Consider the following 21,017-nt stretch of genomic DNA (forward strand, 5'->3'; position numbering starts at 1 on the left):
TGCACAGGACAAATGGATGACCAACTACCAGACCAATATGCAGACTATCAAGACATATTTGATAAGGGAAAATCTGCAAACCTACCCCTTCATCAATGTTTTGATTGTGGAATGAATCTTCTACCAGGGGCTAATTCATAGTGTAGCCGGACATTCACTCTTTCAGAACCGGAAACCAAACACTTAAAAGAATACCTGGATGAATTTCTTGCCTGTGGGTTTATTTGTTACTCTACAGCACCAATCTGTTCACCATCATTCTTTATTCCAAAAAAGAATGATGAACTCGGACTTTGTAAAGATTATCAAACCCTCAATAAGTTGACAATTAAAAATCAATACTGTCTATCTTTAATCCCCTTCTTATTAGTGTGAGTTTGTCAGGTCTCAATGTAAATTAAATTGGATCTCCACAGGGCATACCATATGATCCGAGTCTGTGAGGGTAGTGAACGGAAGACCATATTTCAGACTAGGTACAGTATGTTTGAATATTTCACCATACCCGTTGGACTTTGTAACACCTCTAGGCATTTCAGTTTTTTAGCAACAAAGATCCAAAGAATTCCTAAACATGTGTGTGATCATATACATCGATGACATACTGATGCTCTTACAAACAGAACAAAAATATATTCCCCCATGTACAGGTGGTGTAACGAAATTACAAGTGAATCATTTATTCCATGTTACCACGGTAGAATTTTGAATTGGCCAACACTTTCCAGTGCAAAAGTAGTCCAGAGTTTTTCTGGGTTTGCCAATTTTCACAGGCATCAGACATTTCTCTAATGTATATCAACAAAGAGAGGGATAGGAAGATTGTTGGTCCAGTGTACGGTGATCGTAACGGTGCCGCAATCAGTGTCTGACTCTTACGATCACGACGTCAGCCACTTACAAAAAGATCTCCGGCAAAAGCCCCCGAACAGAGAGCCCGTCAGATATTGCACTGCCAGTCTGACGAGGAGCAACCCGATGATGAAGCATGACATCCATCTGGATGTGTGAGGGCTCTTGCTCCTGAACATTAATGATCCCCTAGATTTATGGAACAGTGTACCTATTTAGTGTGTGATTTCTCTGATGTAGCCATCCTAATAACTCATCTTCTATAAAAGGTAACATATTTTAGTTGATCAGCAGATGTGACAAATTATTTGCTTTGCCGAAAGAAATATTTACTGCTGCTCCCATACTCCGCCCAGACCCTGCCTTCCCTTAATGTATTGAAGAAGATGTGGAGGAGTCCTGTCAAAATGACATGTGGGATTTTGGATAATTCTACTCTATCGCCTTTTTTTTTCAAAAACACTCCCGGAAGAACAAATTATGTCATTGCTGAGAGACTTACTCACAATCAAATTGCCTTTTCAGGATTGGAGACACTATCTGCTTGGTGTTCACCACACTATAACTATTCTAATCCTAAAGACCTTCATTTGTACTTTCTGCAAAGTCCTTGACTCCCAGACAAATGAGGTGGATGCTTTTCTTCAGTGAATTAGATTTTTTGATAACCTTTCACACCAAATTAAAGCATGCTAAGCCGGAAGCTTGTCCAGAATTAGCTCTTCTAGAAATAATGATTGTGAGAAAGAAATTCCAAATAATATATGAAGATTGAATTGTACCCACTTTCTGAAAAGTTTAAAGAAAGGACCAAGCCAGCAATTAGTTTATTTGGAGATAAAGACTGACTAAAAGGTGTAAAACATTCAATAACATTAATGCTATTTTGAAGGCAATCTGTTATTTGTACCAGCGCCAGAACTAATAAAATAGTCCTAAATCGGTATCATTTGCTGCATGTAGATGTGCTACCCAGAAAAACAAAAGACAGTTAAAAAATGTTCACTAGGTTAGTGGGCCTTTGCAGGGAGAACTGCTGAAACCTGTCCTGTTCGTGCCCCTGTCCCAGTGTTTAATTATATGCATTTACAGTTCCTTGACTTCCCGAGTTCTCTCTGTGGAGTCATGCTACTCAATGAGGAAGAAGAAGCTGTTGACTTCAGCTTCAGTCCAGTCAGGTTTCCCTGGCGATCCTAAACTGTGAATCCTGCAACAGTAGAGAAAGAAATGGATAATCAAAAGGAAAGAAGAAGGGCAAATCGATCAGGCAAAAAGACCCTTAAAAAAGCAAAGATGAGTGTTTTGCTACATCATTGATAAAGTTGAAACCAGTTTAAAAGAGGAGAAAAACAAGTTTGATGTGGGAAAGGAAATGTTACAATTTTTGAACCACAAAGTGAAACAATTCACTTGAGAAAATCAATTGTATCAGAAGTTTGAATAGACAGAGTGCAACAGGAGGCATTTGTTATTGTTTTGGTAAGTAAAGCATATGCACAGGCGCTGGGAGGGAACTGGGTGGGTAAATGAAAGAGAATGCTAATACATTGTAAAAGAAAGTCTTACTGAACTCTGGTATCTCTTCTCTTAACAAAGGTTTGATTCATTGTGACAAGGAGAAAACCTGAGCTAAATTTGAAGTGAATTTAACCAAGAGTGCTCAACGGAGAAGCAGCTACAAGGTTTTTAAAAAGCAAGTATTTCTCATTTCCCCACAAACCCCACCCCCATTCCTCTATTAAGCTGCTGCCAGTGTTCTGTCCGCAGGGAGCTAGTAGCGTAGCCTGGAGCCATGGGGGGTGCAAGCAAAGAGAAAGGCACCCTTTGACTGGGGGAGCACAGATACACCAATCATCAGGGTTTTATGTGCCTCTCAGAGCTCAGGGCCCCGGTACACTGCACTTGCTGCACCAATGGTAGTTACACCCCTGCAGGGAGTAGTGAAAGCACATGATGGTGAATTGGGAGGGCCGACGTCACACCTGCAGAAGGCAAAATCTTTTCAGGTGTGTGAATTCCTGACCTAAAGTAGCATATAGTATGCTGAGATATACTTACACAGAGCTAGCTGAGGCCTTTAAGCTTTTTGTCTCTGAGCTATACTGGGCCAAATATGTAAATCAAGCTATTGTCTCACATATGGAGGTGGTTCACCAGTATCACAGTTGATATTATTATTATTACAGGCAGAATAGTTCAACCAACTAGCTGAGGCTTTTAAGGCTTCTTTTTCTCTGAGCTATACCGGGCCAAGGATGTGAATCAAGCTATTGTCTCACATATGGAAGTAGTTCACAAGTGTCACAGTTGATATTATTTTTACAGGCAGAATAGCTCAACCTTCTATTTTTATGAGGAAGTGATTTCGGGATTAAAAAGAGGGAAAACTGGCAAATCACCAAATCCTCACAGATTTACCCCATTGTCCTGTAGAGTCACCCATCTCCGGGTTTTACCTACCTCTACAACTTGTTTACTGATATAGGGATAATGTCTACCACTTTGACCAAGGCTATGATTATTGTTCTTCCAAAGCCTGGTAAGGAGGACACTGCACAGATTGTACGTGCCTATCTCCTCTTAAATGTACATGCAATATTATTTACAAACATTCAGACAAAGAGATTGGGTCCTATCTTCCAGGACCCAGAACCAGACTGACCTAGACCAATCTGGATTCATACTAGGGAAAAGTTGTGGAGACACAAAAAAATCCTACATGTAATGGAGAGCATCTGAAGAATATGAATGAATCCTCAGCTGATTGCCCTTGATGATGATAACCATTTGATCAGATTGATTGATAATTCCTGGGTGACATTTTAAGTCTTTTATTCCTGGGCTCGTTTGTTTTAATTGGATTGTAAATGGAATTAGGAGGTCTAACACCTGTATTAAATCAATAGGATCTCTTTACAGTCATTTGAAGTGCAAAGGGGTACCAGGTGGGCTGTCCCTCTCCATTTAGTCACTCTCCTTGGTTGAGAGAACTTGTAGAACCGACCCACTGACGAGGATTGTAAACCCTATATGTTCTCTCCCCGTCTGATAAGTGACCTAGAGGAATATGGAAAAGTATTGGAATTTAAGATCAGTCTACAAAATCCCAGATTTTGAATATCTCTGTCCTGGGATGATCAGATTAAGTTCATGAAAGCCTACTTCAGGCGGCCTAAAAACTCCATTATGCACCTAGGAGTACAGATCACTGCAACAATTTAGCAAGGATTACCAGCCCACTTTGAACCTACCTGGGGGAGCAGGATTTGTACTGATTTTAAAAGGCAGGCTTCTGTCTATCGGGCACAGTGGGTGAAAAACAAGGGCATGCTATCCAATGTCATTGCCTGTGGTCAGACTATTTGCATGCGTTGCTCCCATCACCATTTTCTCAGGGGTGGCTCATTTGCAAAGGCAAAGGAGCGTTGCCCCACTGACTCAGAGCCAGCAACTGAAAAATAAAACAACATCTGTCCAGGAACCTAACTGCAGCCTGTGACATAATTCAACCTAAAGTCACACTGTGATATGACTACAAGGACATAGCACTAGATTGTGGCATCTATCCAGGAATCAAACATCAGGATGGGACATTACTTCAGAAACTTAATGCTAAGTGTGATGTGACTCAAACTGACCTGATTTCAGACTGGAGGCCTGATTTAGAACTTGGCGGATGCAATGCTACATCACAAATGTGACAGCCATCCCATCTGACATATTACGATCTCTGTAGGATATAATGGGATTCCCCTATGGACCTGATTTAGAGTTTGGCGGAGGGGGTTACTCTGTCACAAACGTGACAGATATCCTTTACACTGTATTATGATCCCATATTAGCCTTTGGAGATGGTAATACAGCGGACAGGATATCCGTTATGTTTGAGACAGAGTAACCCATCCATCAAACTCTGAGGGCCTGATTTAGATCTTGGCAGTATTACCACCAAGGCGGCAGACCTAAGAAGATCACCAAGTCGACGGTGTTCTGCATGCCGTATTTAGATGTTACCATCCTGCAGGCGGTGCACGGGTGGCAGTTTTCTGACGGAGGGAGGACATCGCTGAACCCAGTGGACATTGGACAATGGCAGTGGCTATGTAATAGAGGTAAGTCACACACACACACACACACACAGTACTTTTGTCATATGTGTCTCCCTGCTTCACACACAACACAACACACCACATACACACCATTATCCTTTACCATTCCACCACAACATAGCACGTACATGCCATAAACACACATTGATGGACATCCATGACACAACATACACACACTATTGACACAACCACAACAGCCAACACAACTACACACTCATCTACACAAACACACACACAACATCACAACTACACACATCATGACAAAGACTGCCACGCAACAACACTCACATGAATGTTGCATGCAGAAACACAACACACAATATACACAACATCAATGCCATGTGCAGCTAGCACACATACTGACATAGCCACTTCACCCACCCCAGCTTCCTCCACCTCATTCAGCTAATTGCATTGCACACTCACACATACACGTACTGAGCCACACACACAACTCGAAGCAGAACATGATAGGTACAGGTCCCCTTGCAATTGGCACACATGGAAACAGTTGACAAGTATGATTGTACCACCATTGTGGTGCCAGCATTCACTTGGTATAAACTGACACCAAAATGACAGTTGTGTATCTAGGATTTGTAAAGCACAGCAAATCACATGTGAGGGTCTCAAGGCGCTGAATTGTAGGCATGGGGAGATTAAATAACTTGTCCAGAATCACACGATGTTCAGCTGATGCTGAGACTTGAACCCATTTCCCTCAGCTCTGAAGTCGGCAGCTCAGGCAATTGTGCCACATCCTCTCCTTTATGTGTGTGATATGTGTTGTGTACCAGTGTGTTCCTATCCATGTCTTACCCACCTGTGTCCCCGACCTATGCATCTCTCAGTCATTTTTTAAAATTACTGTGACATGTATATGTCTGCTGTGGTCCTGAGCTCATGTGCAGTGACCCCCTAACATACATAGCCAAAGCGTGTTCCCTACCTTTGTGTCCAGCAATGGGGGGAGTCATGTTTTATCTTTGGTCCAGTGGCAGCCGTGACAAAGGGTGTTGTCCAGCTGTGTCCACCAAGAAACCGAAGTGGAATCCGGACAAAAGGTGAGTTTTCACCCCCCCCCCACCCCAAATCTACCAACTCAGAAGTGGCAGTCGGCCCGCCATATTTTGCCTGGCGGTATGGCAGATTCAAATCTGCACAGTGGTAAGTGTGGTTGGGGTCCCGTCCCCAGACACAATTTCCTATGCTGCAGTCGCAGTGGATGGAAATCCTTGGTGGAGTTGGCAGGACTCAGGTGGGTTGAAGTTTATGGGACGGCCAACATCTAAATCGGGTGGGTGGACTGCCAAGCCGGCAAAGAGCCTGAAAAGTGGCGGCGACCCTTTTACGCCAACATCTAAATCAGACCCTAAATCATGCCCTTTGACATCACCCAAAAAAACATATTCTAGTCAGTAATATGATGTGATATCTTACCAGAAAACTAATGCAGTGATATTACTCCTGGATTCAGGGACAACGAAATATGCCGGAAATTGTTTAATAGGCCATCATTCAACTAGAGTGAAAACAATGCGGAGCAAGACACACTTTACATTAAATCATGGCTAGACGAGCCTGTTAGAGTTTGCTTTTGGGAGCAGGATTTTCTGAGTCACTTGTCAGGTCCTTGCAGCATCAGCGGAGGAGAAGAGGGTCGGGGAGGAGGGGGTACTAGCGTTACTCAGACATCTGAGTTCCAGGTTTGGGGATGGGGTTACAGAGGGCGGGCTCTACCCAAAGCTCTTCATGTGTAGGAATTCCAGAAGGTGGGCGTTTCTAATGAGAGAGCAGTTTTGGGAAAGGAACACTTCATCAAAGAAAGAAACATTCAGTACAGGCTGCTCGGCTCCCCCCTTCTCTGGGCTGCTGCGCTCTCCACTCTCATCCAGAGGGAAGGAGCACTGCCTGCTACTGAGGTATTCCTGCCAGGGCATCCTCAGGAGGGTCCAGCCGCTCCCGCCGTGGCAGTATATGACAGATTACAGACCGGTCCAAATCTGAAGCCTTCGTCTTTTTAGGATTTTGACTATCCATTTTGGATATCTGTTGCCCTCTTTAAGGGAGAGCGCGGCCGGTAAGTACTTTATTTCACCCTTTCGTTCCGAAGACAAACAAACGCGTGTAGGCTTTTTGTACGCAGCACTTAATCCGCAGTGTATTCACTTCTACCCATGCGCTGCATGTTCCCTCCACCCATTCTAGGCACTGTATTTCGACTCTTTGCACATCTCCGCTCTCTGTATGCTACTCACCTACTCTGACCTCTGCAACTGTTCTCTCCTCATTCTGTGAAACCCCTTCCCAGCCACTTCATGGATCACTGTAGCTTTCAGCTGCATCTATGCGCTGCATCTGCATACTGCATCTATGCATCCCGTACTTTGTGAGCTCGTTCTGTGCACTGTACCCGCTCCAAAGAATCCCTGCTCTAGCAGTTGCATCCTACTATATGTCTGCAGCGTCTTCGTTCACTGGGCACTGAATCATGCTCTGTAACTCATCTGTAAAGTATGAACTACACCCCACATGCTGCACGTTGCTTCGCCATGCTGAGAACTCCCCAATATTATATGCACATTATCTCTTTTCTCTCTGTCCTGAATCCACATATACGCTGTCACACAGGGCGCTGCATCGCTGGCTCGGTGCACTGGACGACCACTCTCAGTGCAGTGCATCCTCTCTCTGTTTGAACTGCACTTCCGCAGTCTGAAGTTCTGTCTGCACTACACTGTGATCGGCACCTTCATTCTCCACTGCACCGCGGGCTGTCAATGCACTCTCTGCCTGGGCGCTTCCTCCGCTCTCTGCACACTTTGGCCCGTATTTATACTTTTTTTGCGCCGCATTTGCGTCGTTTTTTGACGCAAAAACGGCGCAAACTTGCAAAATGCCATTGTATTTTGTAGGTTTGCGCGGCTAAAAAAAGTATTAAAACCGTGCATTTTGTCTGCGCCCAGCCTCTGTGCGCTGTATCCTCCCGCTGGGCACTATAGCCCTACACTGTGCCCTACTCTCTGTCCTCCTTCGCGCTAGCACAGATGGGCACGAGTTAAAATGAGACCATTCAAAATGAGAATTTTGCCGGAGATGATTGGGTGGAGAGACTCGGGGGGACCGGGGGAGGGAGGGCTGAATCTACAACCTAGTCAAAGGATTTGGGGTTACGAAATCCGCTGCAAGAAGACGTGGGTACACGTGTCCACTTTAGGGATAGAATGTATATTGGGACTTATGTAGCGCTATCCTAGCTAGAGGCTTTGGAGCGCTGTACAACCGGGGTAAGGAGACGATTCTTTATAATGTACATGCATAGAAGAGGGCAGGATTGATCCCTGCAGTGAAGAGCCCGGGACAGAGCCTGGATTTAGGAATCCATTTAGTGGTGATAGATAAGCTGTTGTTTGAAGAGATGTCTCTGGGTCCTCGCTGAACTTCAGGAGTGATGGAGCATGCCTGAGACTGGCACGAAAGTGGTTCCTGATTCGGAGTAGGCTTGCCACCAGGTGTTTAGCTCTGTCTTGAAATGCGACCTGCTTACCTGTTGTTATCGATTCTTTAAAATATACATAGGGTAGGTTTCGGCTCCGCTCCGAGGAGTATTTCATGATGGTCTTATGGGGTTGGTTGTTTAGTGTATCATTCCACCATCTATGAAATGCTGGCATTGCAATGCACGAAGGATTGTTTTACATCTCAAAAGTACCCTAAATGCATAAACAAATTATCTCATAGATGCACCGTGTAAAGAAAATATTTTCTTTGTTCCATTTTTTGCTGAAGCAAGGTTTTTAATATTTTAATCAGGACTCAAAATGCAAAATAGACTTGTTAACTTTGTCAATGCCTGATATTTTTTTGGCAATTATTTGCTTGGAGTCTGGCAATATCCTGTCTCCTTTTGTTTCATTGTCTTCCTCCCTGCCTCCCTTGAGATTTCAGTTTTCTGTTGGTAGCATTTGCTGATGACTCCGATGACTCCGATGTCTCCTAGTAAGATGTATTTTATTGTGCTCTGAGCAGAGAGATGGCTATGGAGCATAAAAAGTGCCCTGAAATGGCTTTTTTGTAAGAAAAAAGTCCATGACTGCGACTTTATGGTAAGGAACTTAATGAAGATGAGATAGTTCCTCCACCAACCCTCTTACTTGAAGTACTTAGAAATATTCTTAATGCAGTCCCCAAAACCCTCTGCAGAATATGCCAAAGCTCTGTTGGCAGCCATAAATGGCTCCACAAAAATCCAATATAAATGTGTATTGCTTTGCTTAGGCCTCAGCTACTACCACAAAGCTTCTTTTGGACCATACCAAAAAACGTACAGTGGTCTCACATCCCACTATTGTTTACTATTGTTTGGCTTTTATTTTTTTAATCTATTTTTATTGTTTTACCAAACATATTCAACATCTGTTGCAGTGCTACAGGAGAGACACAGGGAGGGAGCAGGGGAAGCACAAGGATAGGTGAGAACAGTCAATGTTATCCACATTACTTTAAAGCTCACGTGCATTTCGTGCAAGAGACAATCATTATGAACATGGTTAACTGTACATGTTTACAGCATGGGACCAGGTATGTGGAAGATGGGGAGAGACTCGGTGGTAAGCACAACAGGGGTAAGGAAGGAGCCTTTCCCTTTTGTAGTGTGTAGTATGGAGGGAGGTGGCAGCCCAAGGGTCGGTAGTGGCTGATAGCAGTGTGTTGATCGAACCGCCCGTGAGGGAACATAAGTTTATTGTGTGTGTTGCTTGCCAAAAGCCATTAGCAATGCACCTTGTGTGCATGAAAAGTAGGTGTGTTAGTGGAAAGTTTTGCTTTCAATGGGGGTGGATTTAATACTTAGCTTTTATGTTGGTCACAAATGTATCCCATATATCGCACCCCCCAAGGGCCAAGACTCTCTCGTGGAGCGCAGCATGCTCTTCTCCGCCCAGGCCCACTGTAGCACGGCGTGGAGCCATTTACTAGTGTCTATTGTAGTAGGTATCTTCCACTGCATTGCTATAAGCTGTTTGAGCAGCACAAATGCCTAATCAATAAATCTGTGAAGGTGCTTATCCCCATTGGCTTTAGGGCGACGTCCAAGAAGGCAGGATTCAGGGGTTAATTTGTGGCATGCTAGATCTGCTATCATCGTAGTTATTTCTTGCGAGGTGCATTGTAAAGGACAGTCCCACACCCTATGGTAAAACCCTGCGCCTTGCAATCCGCATCACAGGCATTTGTGAGTTATTGAAGGGAACATGCACTTAATGCATTGAGGGGATAGATATGCCTGGCGAAGATAATTGAATTGAGTACATTGGAATCTAGAGTTATGTGACCCCTCCTTTACTTGTTTGAGGGCTCTCAACTACGATTTTTGGGATAGAGGTCCGAGGAGGAACGCATTCCAATAAATTAATGCTCCCTCCATATTTGAGTGGGCACTTGTGGTTAAGGTTCTGTACATCAGGGAGATAGTACTTTTGTGGCCCATTCCTGTAAGCAATACATGAAGGACAATAGACGGTGCAGGATCTGTTTCACCTGATATCCAGGTGACACACACTAGTTGACGACTGTCTCCGTATGCTAGAAACTGCCCTAGGCCTACTGTGTAAGTTTCCATGAGGTCTTCATAGGACATGAAGGATCCATCTCTGAAAAAGTCTAGATTTGCAGTTGCACATGGGGCCATATTGTGATGTGCAGTTACAGACTGAGCTCCTGGTATGTGGGCCACTGGGATTAGTGGAGAGTAAGACTGGGGACTTGCCGTGCACAAATCTATGCCAGCATACTTGTGCTGTGGACATCAGATTGGTCCCCTTTGTGGAGAGTTGGCCTCGGTCTGACAACCAATTATATGTGCTAATTGGGCCTAATCTCACCTGTGTAGATGTTCTCTCCACACTGGGAGAGTCACTCAGCCAGCGTAGGGGCCATTGTAGTTGTGCCGCAGCTTAGCATAGCTCAAGGTTAGGCATGCCTCTACTGCCTTACCACTGGTTGGCAGTAATGTCACTCTCATTTACTTGCTTCTTATTTTGCTTGCTTTTCTTCCCCTCTTTGTGTTTGTCTTTCTCCTAGGGCATAGATGATTTACTAGCCATTTGATTGGATGACTTATATTCTTCCACTGTTAACATTCAGAGAGCTATGTTTTTTCTTTCTTTCCGCACCATAAGAGTGCATGTGTGTCCTAGCTCGCTCGCTTTTGTTACCGTCTCAAACACCTACCCTGGCTCTCAGTGTTGTTACCACCTCTCCCTGCTTGTCTGTAAAAGCACAGTGTAGGAAAGTAGCCTCTTTTTAGCATGATTACCCCCACTTTTTGCCTGTTTGTCAGTGTGTTTGTGTTCACTGGGATCTTGCTAACCAGGACCCCAGTGAATATGCTCTCTCCTTTTAAACTTGGTTATTTGAACCACCTACACCCCATATTTGCATACTGGTGTCCCCATGTAAGTCCCTAGTATATGGTACCCCTGCACCCAGGGGATTGGGGTACCAGGGCTGCAGCATGTATTATGCCACCCATGGGGAGCCCATGCAAAGTGTATCTGCATGCCTGCAATTGCAGCCTGTGTGGAAGGGTGCATGCACCCTTTTCACTACAGATCACTGTACTAGGTCATGGTAAGTCGCCCCTATGGTAGGCCCTCCTAGCCCAGAGGGCAGGGTGCAAGTACCTGTGTGTGAGGTCGCTCCTGCACTAGCAGAGGTACCCCCACAAAATCCAGTTCCATTTATCTGGACTTGTGAGTGCGGGGATGCCATTTTATGCATGTACTAGAGATAGTTCACTACCTATGTCCAGGTACATAATGGTAACTTCGAACCTGGGTATGTTAGGCGTCAAAAATGTCGGAATCATACACAAATACTGTTGCTAGTATTGGAAGTATGATTACATGCAGTCTGGGGGCTCCTTAGAGGACCACCTGCATTGCTCCTACTAGCCTTCTGGGGTTTTCCAAGCAGCCCAAGCTGCCGTCATGCCTCAGACAGGTTTCTACCCTCCTGCAAGTCCAGGAAGGCAGGACAGAGGATTTCCTTTGGGAGAGGGGGTAACACCCTGCCCCTTCATAGGTGTTACATGGTTTGGTTGGGGTTTCCTCCCCAAGCAACTGGTATGCTTTGAAGGGCACCTTTGGTGAACTCGGTGCATAAACCAGTCTACACCGATTCAAGGACCCCCAGTCCCTGCTCTGGAGCGAAACTGGGCAATGGAGAGTGAGACCACTCCTCTGTCAATCACCACCCCAGGGGTGGTGGCCAGAGCTCCTTCAGAGGGTCCCTGTATTCTGCCATCTTGGACCCCAGGTGGGCAAGGGCCTCTGGGAGCATCTGAGTGGCCAGGTCAGGCAGGTGACGCCAGAGTCCCCTCTGGATAGGTGGTCACCCTGCTAGGTGACCGATCCCCCCTTTCAGGGATACTTAGGGTCTGCCTCTTGGGTGGGTCCTCAGATTCAGCTTGCAAGACTGCAGCAGGACTACTCTGTAACTTCTACTTCGACTTCTAGCCACTGGAACTGCAACTGGACCCTCCAGGAATTGACAATCTGCATTCATGATGAAGACTCTGCTTGCAGCATTGTTTCCATGGCTCTTTCCAGCTTCTGCAACATTTCTCTGGCTGTGCATCCTCTGAGGACAGCAAGTCTTCAGCCTGCACAAGAAGGAAGAAGAAATATCCCTTGGAGTGAAGGAGTCACTCCACCGCATCCGCACCGCACCGACTGCAACGATGACCAACTGCCTGCATCTCCTCTCATCCTGAGCTGCATGGATCCTGCATCACGGGTGGTAGTCTGGAGTAGTCCTCTTGGTCCTCTCTACCAGTTATCCAGCTTTGGTGGAGGTAAGCCATTGCCTTCCCACGCAGGCCAGTATCCCCATGCACCACGTCTCTTGCAGCTAAGAAGGCTTGTTGGCATCTCCTCCAAGGGATCTTCAGGATCCGTGTAGCCCCCACTCGCAGCACTCCTTCTTGTGACGCACAGCCCTCTGTGTGCTTCTCGTCCAGCATGGGACCCTTCTCCATTTGTGCTGCATGGGCTCCTCTGCGACTCCTGGTTTCTCTTCCAGTGGGTCTCCTGCTGTGGGGGCTGCCTTTTCTTCTGTGGATTCCCTGCCTTGCTGAGATTCACCCCATGACTCCCCATGGGTTGAGTCCTCCTGGAACTTGCTAGTCCCTGGCAGCTCCACTGTTACTTCTCTGCGACTTCTGCCTTTGTCAAGGCTTGTTGGTGGCTTTTCCATGCCACTATCCAACTGCAATCATCCATCCGGTGTGGGACGTTGACTGCATCCTCCAGGAACTCTTCACTGACTCTAAAGCTGCATTGCTGACTGTCTTCGTCCTACCATCAACTCTTGCAACTACAGGCGGGTGAGTAGTGGCTCCTGCCCCCAGTGGACACTTCTGTGACTTCTGGACTTTGTCCCCTTCTTCCACAGGTCTTCCTCTTGGGGAATTCACCACTGGTTTCTTGTGGTTTTGTCTGGGTGTTGCACTATTTCTTTCTCGTTCTTTTGAGTGATTTGGGGAAAATCTAGTAACTTACTCCTTTCTTCCTGGTTGCCGGGGGGCGCTGTGGTATTTTCCTTTGGGGTTTCCTAGTTCCTCCAGCCCCTCTCTACACCTCCCACTTACCTAGCTTGTGGTCCTGCTTTTGCATTCCATTTTTGTAGTATATGGGTTGGGCTCCCCCTAGGGTCACTATTGTCTATTTGCTATTGCACTGTTTTCTATCACTTTCTATGCCTATTTCTGATTATTAGTTAGCTTATCTAGTATGCACTTACCTCCTGTTGGAGGGTTGCCTCCCTAGTACTTTTTGGTAATTGTTTCACTAAAATAAAGTACCTTTATTTTTGTAACACTGAGTGTTTCCTTTCATGTGTGTAAGTGCTGTGTGACTGCAGTGGTATTGCATGAGTTTTGCATGTCTCCTAGACAAGCCTTCGCTGCTCATCCACAGCTACCTCTAGAGAGCCTGGCTTCTAGGCACTGCCTACACTACACTAATAGGGAATACCTGTACCTGGTATAAGGTGTAACCACCTTAGAAACCCACCACACACCAGGTCAGCTTCCTACACACAGCAACTGGTCTACTTTGCCGAGGTGTGACTAAAGAACATACTTTAAGGTTTGCTTTTGTTGAATGTTGCATGAAAGCGAGGGTCTTGGTAAACAAAGGCTTTTATTCCTGGGGGAAGGGCTTGCTACTGCACTCACTCAGATAAAGTTTGGGGTACTTAGCATGACTGAAAAGGAGGTATCTCTTTTGCTGGGTGCCCACAAATTTGCCCCTAGGCCTACTGCAGAGTAGTAAATGGCACTTGCATTTTTTTCATTTTTTTTTATTTGGAGAAAACTTTCATCAAAATAGAGAGATACATAATATAAGACAAACCGAAAGAACAAAAAAGCAAAAATCAATCAATATTGTTAAAGGGGGACAGTTGGAAGGAAACCCTAAAGTGCAGGGAGAATTAGAAAGAGCAAATCATAAAAGGCATATGAGGATACGCTACCAAGGCATAATTTCTTGGGAAGCCAAAGCCCGGCACATCCATACCCTTAATAGATCCTTTATCCAATGTAACAGAGTTCTACGCCCATCCTGATCTAAAATGGCCATTTCCAGGGAACCCGTGTTAAGGAATTCATGCCACCAAACCATTGGACTGGGAGCCGTTCTTAATAGCCCACATCACACCAAAACTGGTCTGGCCAGTAGGATTGCAAATAAATAAAACCCTAAGATGTTGTGTGAAATTGCAGGTGAGTGCTCCAATATGATTAACATCAGAGCCTAGGAAATGTCTAGTGAAAGGTCACATTGAGTTTCCCCAAAATACGGTCACAATAGGTTTGTATAGGGCAGCGTGCTGCAAAGATATGGACTGCATTTGCATCGTCAGCACCACACCGAAAACATTTCCTGTCATTGTCGCAACCTCATGATGTGTAAATGGTGAGACGTATAATAGAAATCATTAAGATGTTTAATATGGCGAGCCTTGGCTCAAGAGACGTTAAGGACATTCTGCACAAGAAAATTACTAAGCGTGATAAGCTCGACATTCACACTCGTTCCAAGATTTTATTCAATTCTGAGCCCTGTGGAAAGTTAATAAGGCCTTGAGAAAAATAAACTGTACCATTTTAAAGACTGAAACTCTTGAATTCAATATACAGCTTTAAGGTACCCTAAGGTATGAGGTTATGTTTCCTAAATTCATTTTTTGGTCATTTAATTTGTTTTTATGCTGTGCCTCACAAACAAGCATTGGTAAAGCCAATCGGTTAGCACTTACATTACAGTTAGTGAGACCTATTTGCTTTGCCAGCGGTTGTTTTACTATTTGCTGTGAGACATATCAGTCTGCCATCATGGATGCTTATTGAGGTACTTTGTTATCTTGCTGAAACAGGTATTCATGTGAATACCTGCAACAGTTGTGACCTGCAGAAACTTAATTTTCTAGAAGCGTTCTTCTCTAAGTTTAAATGGGCAATCTGGAGCCATTGTGAGGGTTTGATGCACTTATTTCAACTTGTACGGGTGTCTCATTTCCAGTGGGTCTTAATGTTGTTTTGGATGCATTAAACAACAAGCACTGGCAAAGTCAGTGATTTGCACTTTTGAAAGGTGTTAACCAGCTTTTTGGCTTTGCTAATGCTTGTTTCTAAAGCTCAGCAGCATTGGCAAAAACTTAAAAATCAACTAGTTAATGATTCTGAAAAGCATCAGTAAAAAGAAACATTAGCATGATTATGTAGAAGCGCACGTGTAAGCGAGCATGTGCATGTTTGTGTTATGCAGCCATGGCAACTATTTTTTTCATTACAATTTACCATTCCAACATAGATCCTATCCATCTTGCAGTGGTAAATTAAAAAAAAAGTGTGAAACGAATGACCCAGAAGCAAATTGCAGCAGCGGGGCTCTCCTAAAAAGCAAAAACAAATGTAAATTAAAAAATAAATTGGCTGTTGAGGGGAAAGCCAATGCCACAGTTTAACAGTGAGCAGAAAGAGGGAGAGGTCCAATGCAGAAGCTGAGGATGGGGGGAAAAGCCCAGAGGCAAATGCAGGGACATGGAAATCAGCAGACAAGCGGAGCAACATTGAGATAACAGAATTGAGGATGTAATGGTTGAAGAACCACATGGGGACAAAGCAAGAAAACACATGCACTCCCAATGGAGTGTTGAAAGAAAAAAAGTAGTTCCCCGATGTTAGCCATGAAAGGATACAAATCATCCAGTAAAAAGGATAGTAAAGAAGCTGTATCCCAGTGAGGGACAAATAGAAGAAGAGGAAGAAAAGCCATTGAATAAAGACAAACAAATGGGTTTGAAAAGGAAGCCAACCAATGATAACCAATGGGCTGACCCAAAGCCCACTCTTCATATTGGTATTTTACACAATAGGTATTTTGAGAACATACAGCTAAGGATGACTGTAGATGACACCTAGAAACTATTTGGACTTAAGACCTACAATGATTTTTATATGTTGGCCTGCAAGTCTGTTTTTAGTTACCATTATTTCAGCACATTTTGGTCCTTGAGCATCAAGCTCTTGCCGTCTCTGAGTTATACACAATCTGTCAGAAAGAAGTCCTCAGGATAGTTGAATGAGACTACACAAAATCAACTTACATTTATGCAGCATTTAGTACATCTACTACTACTACATCGTCATGCTAAGTATATTAGTATATTACTATGTTCACATCTCCGATCGTCTACCGAACTCTATCAACTATTATATGCATCTTGTACTTATCTTGTGATGTAGTTAAGTTGATGTTGTGGATGCATTACAACTGTTATACAATATAACACATGCAATATAGTGTGAGTACAAGCCACAGGGTGCATCCTTTCTTTATTCCAAGGCTACATCTGTTTTCCAAATCTACTTTATGCATGCATTCCAACATTTGGAATCAGAAAGAAGAACATTTTGGAAAAAATAATCAAAGGATTTACTTTCCCTATTGACATATATTGAAATGGGGGCAATCTCTGGGTTGGGGAGGGAAACTAAACTAAAGCTGGGTTTGGCTTTAAAAACTGGTAGTCTCACACCTTAATCGGGTGTATTAGCATGTGTGCTTTTGAAAATGCCCCCGTTTCTTTCTTTCGCAAATCCCATGCTTCAAGCTCAGACAATATTTTACCTGGTTCGAGCACCAGAAGAATGCTAAAGATTTACATCCAATGCACAATTTGTTTTCTATTGTTTGTCACTTATTGATGAGGTATCCCATGCATTCAGGATTTGGAGGCTTCTGTTGCTCATGTGATCATCTTTCTATCTCAAAATGCTAGTCTAACTGACAGCTGTCCTATTTTAAAGTGATCAAAGCTTATTTAAAAAAACGCAAAGGCAGCTTGAGTCTGTTTTGGGATTAATGTTCCTGTATTCAATTTTTTAAAACAGCCACATAGGCTGTACCACATGCCTTCTGGAACAAGCAGTATTCTTATGATTCATGTTTTAGAGCAGATGTCCAGTTTGGACCTCATCCAGGACTGGTGCATGCTTTCAGTGGCCAAGTCCTATTATTCATGTTTGTGTAATTGTTTCAGAGTGAATCATACGTTAGGTATGAAAAGGATTGGTTCTAAGCTGTGAAGTAACTCTGGTAAAGTTCGGATTAAGGTTCCTCCATTTTATATAATCTGAACTGTGCCATAATACGATCAATACACTTCGGTGGTGATATCATATCTTTGCGACAAGGAAACGCTTCACACCACAGTAGGTCAAGTTTGAGAAACAAGAAATATATTATTTCTTATCCTTTACAGGCCGTCTATGACATCTGTGCCCCAGTGAAGACCACGATTGGACTGGAGCGTATCTCCAAGAAAGTATTGAGTCCTGAGAGTCAAGTATGGGGATGCTCCATCTACCTGCAGGCTCCTCTCTGGGGATCCGCTGTCTTCCCCTGACTTGCCTTATCCTGCTCCTGGGACAGAGCCCTTCAGTCCATCCACAGACCGTGCTCACCGACGAGGAGATTGAGGATTTTCTGCAAGGCTTCCTGAAGGAGCTGATTCCTGAAGAGGATGAAGATCCAGATGGTCGAGACCGGGTACCGGAAGCAGGCAGGGACGAGGATGGGCCTGTAGACAGAACAGATATCCCCATGCCTGATGTGACAGAAGTGAAAGTGAATTTGCCAGGAAAGAAGAATAAAGCAGCCAAAGTTTCAGGAGATCATGATGATGGTAAGTGCATATTTCTCATGAAGTATGTGCATTGTGCAAGGTCAGAATGCAACAGCTAGTAAAACAAGCATTGGCAAAGCCAATAGATCTTGGCATTACCTGAGCTATTGGGGTTGTCAATGTGAATGTCTTTTAACCATATTTAGTCCCCAAACTGATGTTACTGTGACAGTGTTAGTGTGTTAGTGATAGTGTGTTAGTGTTAATGTTAATGTGACAGCACCCACGAGCAAAAACAAAAGAAAACATGTGGTAAGTGAGAATAGAAGACTTGGCAAAATTAAAAAAGTTAACTATAGAAAATAAAAATTGTCAATCTTGTTTGCTCTCCTGGGAATGTTTTTGACAGTCACATGACTTCTCTTAGCATGACACCAAAAGTTAAAAAGAACAAAATAGTGCCTCAGTCTTAGAGGCGACAGGCACTGATTAAATTAAATTGAATCAATCAGTGCTTGGTCCCTGCTTCACAGACAGGAATGGAAATTATGCTAGGCCTGCAGCGACAAATTATGAGGCTGTTAAGAAGAGTGACAGGCAAGCAACAAATGGTAAACAAAAGGTGGACTCCAATCATGGCTAAATGTGGCAAAATGGGTAACTTAAATATGGTGTGCACCTGCTAAAATAAATGAATACTGAATTTAAAGATTCGTCAATCCAAAATATGAGCCCAAACCTCAAAATAGTGTTCATGGTACATTGGGAGCTTTGGGAGGTTTAAAACCTGCAACATAATTATGCTGGGAAGGCTTGCTTTCACTGCAATTCTATTATGGTTGGATTTAACACACACTTTTATTTTACACCGAGCTTTCTCTAACACCGAATACACACATCCTGCTTGGAGCAAAGGTAAAAAGTGTCTAATGCAGATACTTTAACCTTAGTATCAGCCATATTATAACCCATATATGACCTTGCCTTCTAATTATAGTGATTGCCATGCTTCTAAATGTAAATACTACTCTTAGTCAATATATATCTTATAATTCAACCCAGGTGCAATAGATAACATATATAAAGAAGAGTGCAGTCTTGAAAGCTAATGCACAATTTCAACAACATGCATGTTGTGTTAGTCCACAAGGAAGCATGACAACTTAGGAAATAGGTAATTTGCACATCGGCTGCTGTGTTGGCAAGCTACTTCTTTTGTCAAACTGGATTTCTAACTTCACAGATAACACAAATCAAAAAAACTAGCCACATAGTATCACTGTTACTCTTTTGTACATATTAATCTGTGAGAGTAAAGCACTGACACTCTTAAAATATATAACTCTTTCTTTAAGCCAGGGGATTCCTTTTCTGTTTTGTAATGCTTGAAACCAATTCTTTGCCTATAAAATAACAAGCAGAGATAAGGGAATGGGGGAAAGACACCTGGACATTAATCAAAACTTAAAGAATCCTCTCGTAGAAACAGAGCTCGGAGCAAAAACACAAGCACTCGTCTGAAGTGCTCTTAACCAAATAAACTAGCAGCAATAAGAGAGGGGGCACGGAACAGGCACCCTCTGAAAACAGCGTCTGACATTTGATCTTGGTCTTTGAATGTCAGCAAATGTGACGAGATACGAAGAAGTTTTACAGGCCTGTTTACAGAAAAAGAGTAGAGCTTGAAGCAAGTGAAAACAGGAATGATCGTGTGAATTGCTTTCCAACAAAGAAAAAAGTAGTTCCTAAAACAGATGCTAAAATGACACTAGTGGATTTAGACAGTAATTGGTCCATGCTCTCTGGGACGGCTAAACACAGGAAGAAGAGGCATGACGTGGACAATTTGGGAGAAAGAATAGGAGAGCGACGATGGAGCCAGCAAATGGGAAGATGATGGGTGGGCTGAAGCCCACAAAGTATATACAACATGTCCCTTAGAGACAACTCAAGCACTGTCTAGCCAAGACCTAAAAATAAGCAGCAGGGCTGGCTGCAAGGCCAGACTGGGAACCCAAAGCAGCCCTGGCAATTCTATCTGACCAGCCCCCCAGGTCGGGGGTGCAAGTGCAGAGCACTTCTTCTTTTGTTACTGGGGCCGATATTGCAGCCCCCAGTAACTAAAGCGGCTCACACTGCTGCAAAACAGTCCCCCACCCTTCCAGCCTCCCAGGGAAACGCCAGGTGCCTGCTACGGCCAGTCCAGGCCTGGCTTGCTGTAGTGTTGTTGACACTAGGAGCGTTTTGTTGGCGGACCCCATAAGACCACCTTCCTAATGGATTCAGTCACTATCATTCTCCAACAGTATCACGCATCCCTCTAGAGCCCAGTTCTTACATCTATTTCATTTATTTTACAGTGCTGCTCAGCCCAATGTAGGGTGTCAGAGGGCTTTGCATCGGGCGCACACATTATATATACAGAGACAATGAATAATGCAAGTGTTTTAATCAATATTTAGGGTATGTTACGTAAGGCAATGAAGGCAACACAGTGTAAGAGCCACATACTAGTTTGCATTTCAGAGCACTCAGGTTTCCCATGACCATACATGTGCATATTCTGGGATTTTTAAACGTGACAAGCGGAATAAAGAGGATGACAAATCTCAGAATGTAACAACAAAAATATGGATTGGCTGAGCTATTAGCACACCGTGCAGGTAAAATGTGGGCTCCTGGATGAAAGGTATTAATGACATCTCTCCCTGGGGTTTTAAAGGCAGGTGGAAAATTCCAAGGACAGAATGTGACAGGATATGGTTATATAAACATGGGGAAGAATCACAGGGCACTCCCCCTATAGTGGGGGCTGAAAAAATGGCACAAAGAAATCTAAAAGATTTATTTGCGCCATTTCT

General features: G+C 43.8%; 1 protein-coding gene across 2 annotated transcripts in view; it reads left to right on the plus strand.

Moving 5' to 3' along the window:
- The first annotated feature begins 6,779 nt into the window (after window positions 1-6,779).
- AEBP1 (AE binding protein 1) overlaps window positions 6,780-21,017 on the plus strand; it is a 230,595-nt gene continuing 216,357 nt past the window's right edge. Inside the window, exons 1-2 of one of the 2 annotated variants that reach the window (XM_069214248.1) lie at window positions 6,780-7,042; window positions 17,794-18,216. In XM_069214248.1, coding sequence (XP_069070349.1) covers window positions 17,880-18,216 — 337 coding nt within the window. In that variant the 5' untranslated portion in view covers window positions 6,780-7,042; window positions 17,794-17,879. The remainder of the gene's footprint in view (window positions 7,043-17,793; window positions 18,217-21,017) is intronic. The other variant, XM_069214249.1, reaches the window with a different exon arrangement.

Source organism: Pleurodeles waltl, chromosome 11 (genome assembly GCF_031143425.1).
Source record: "Pleurodeles waltl isolate 20211129_DDA chromosome 11, aPleWal1.hap1.20221129, whole genome shotgun sequence".
Taxonomy (NCBI): Eukaryota; Metazoa; Chordata; class Amphibia; order Caudata; family Salamandridae; genus Pleurodeles; species Pleurodeles waltl.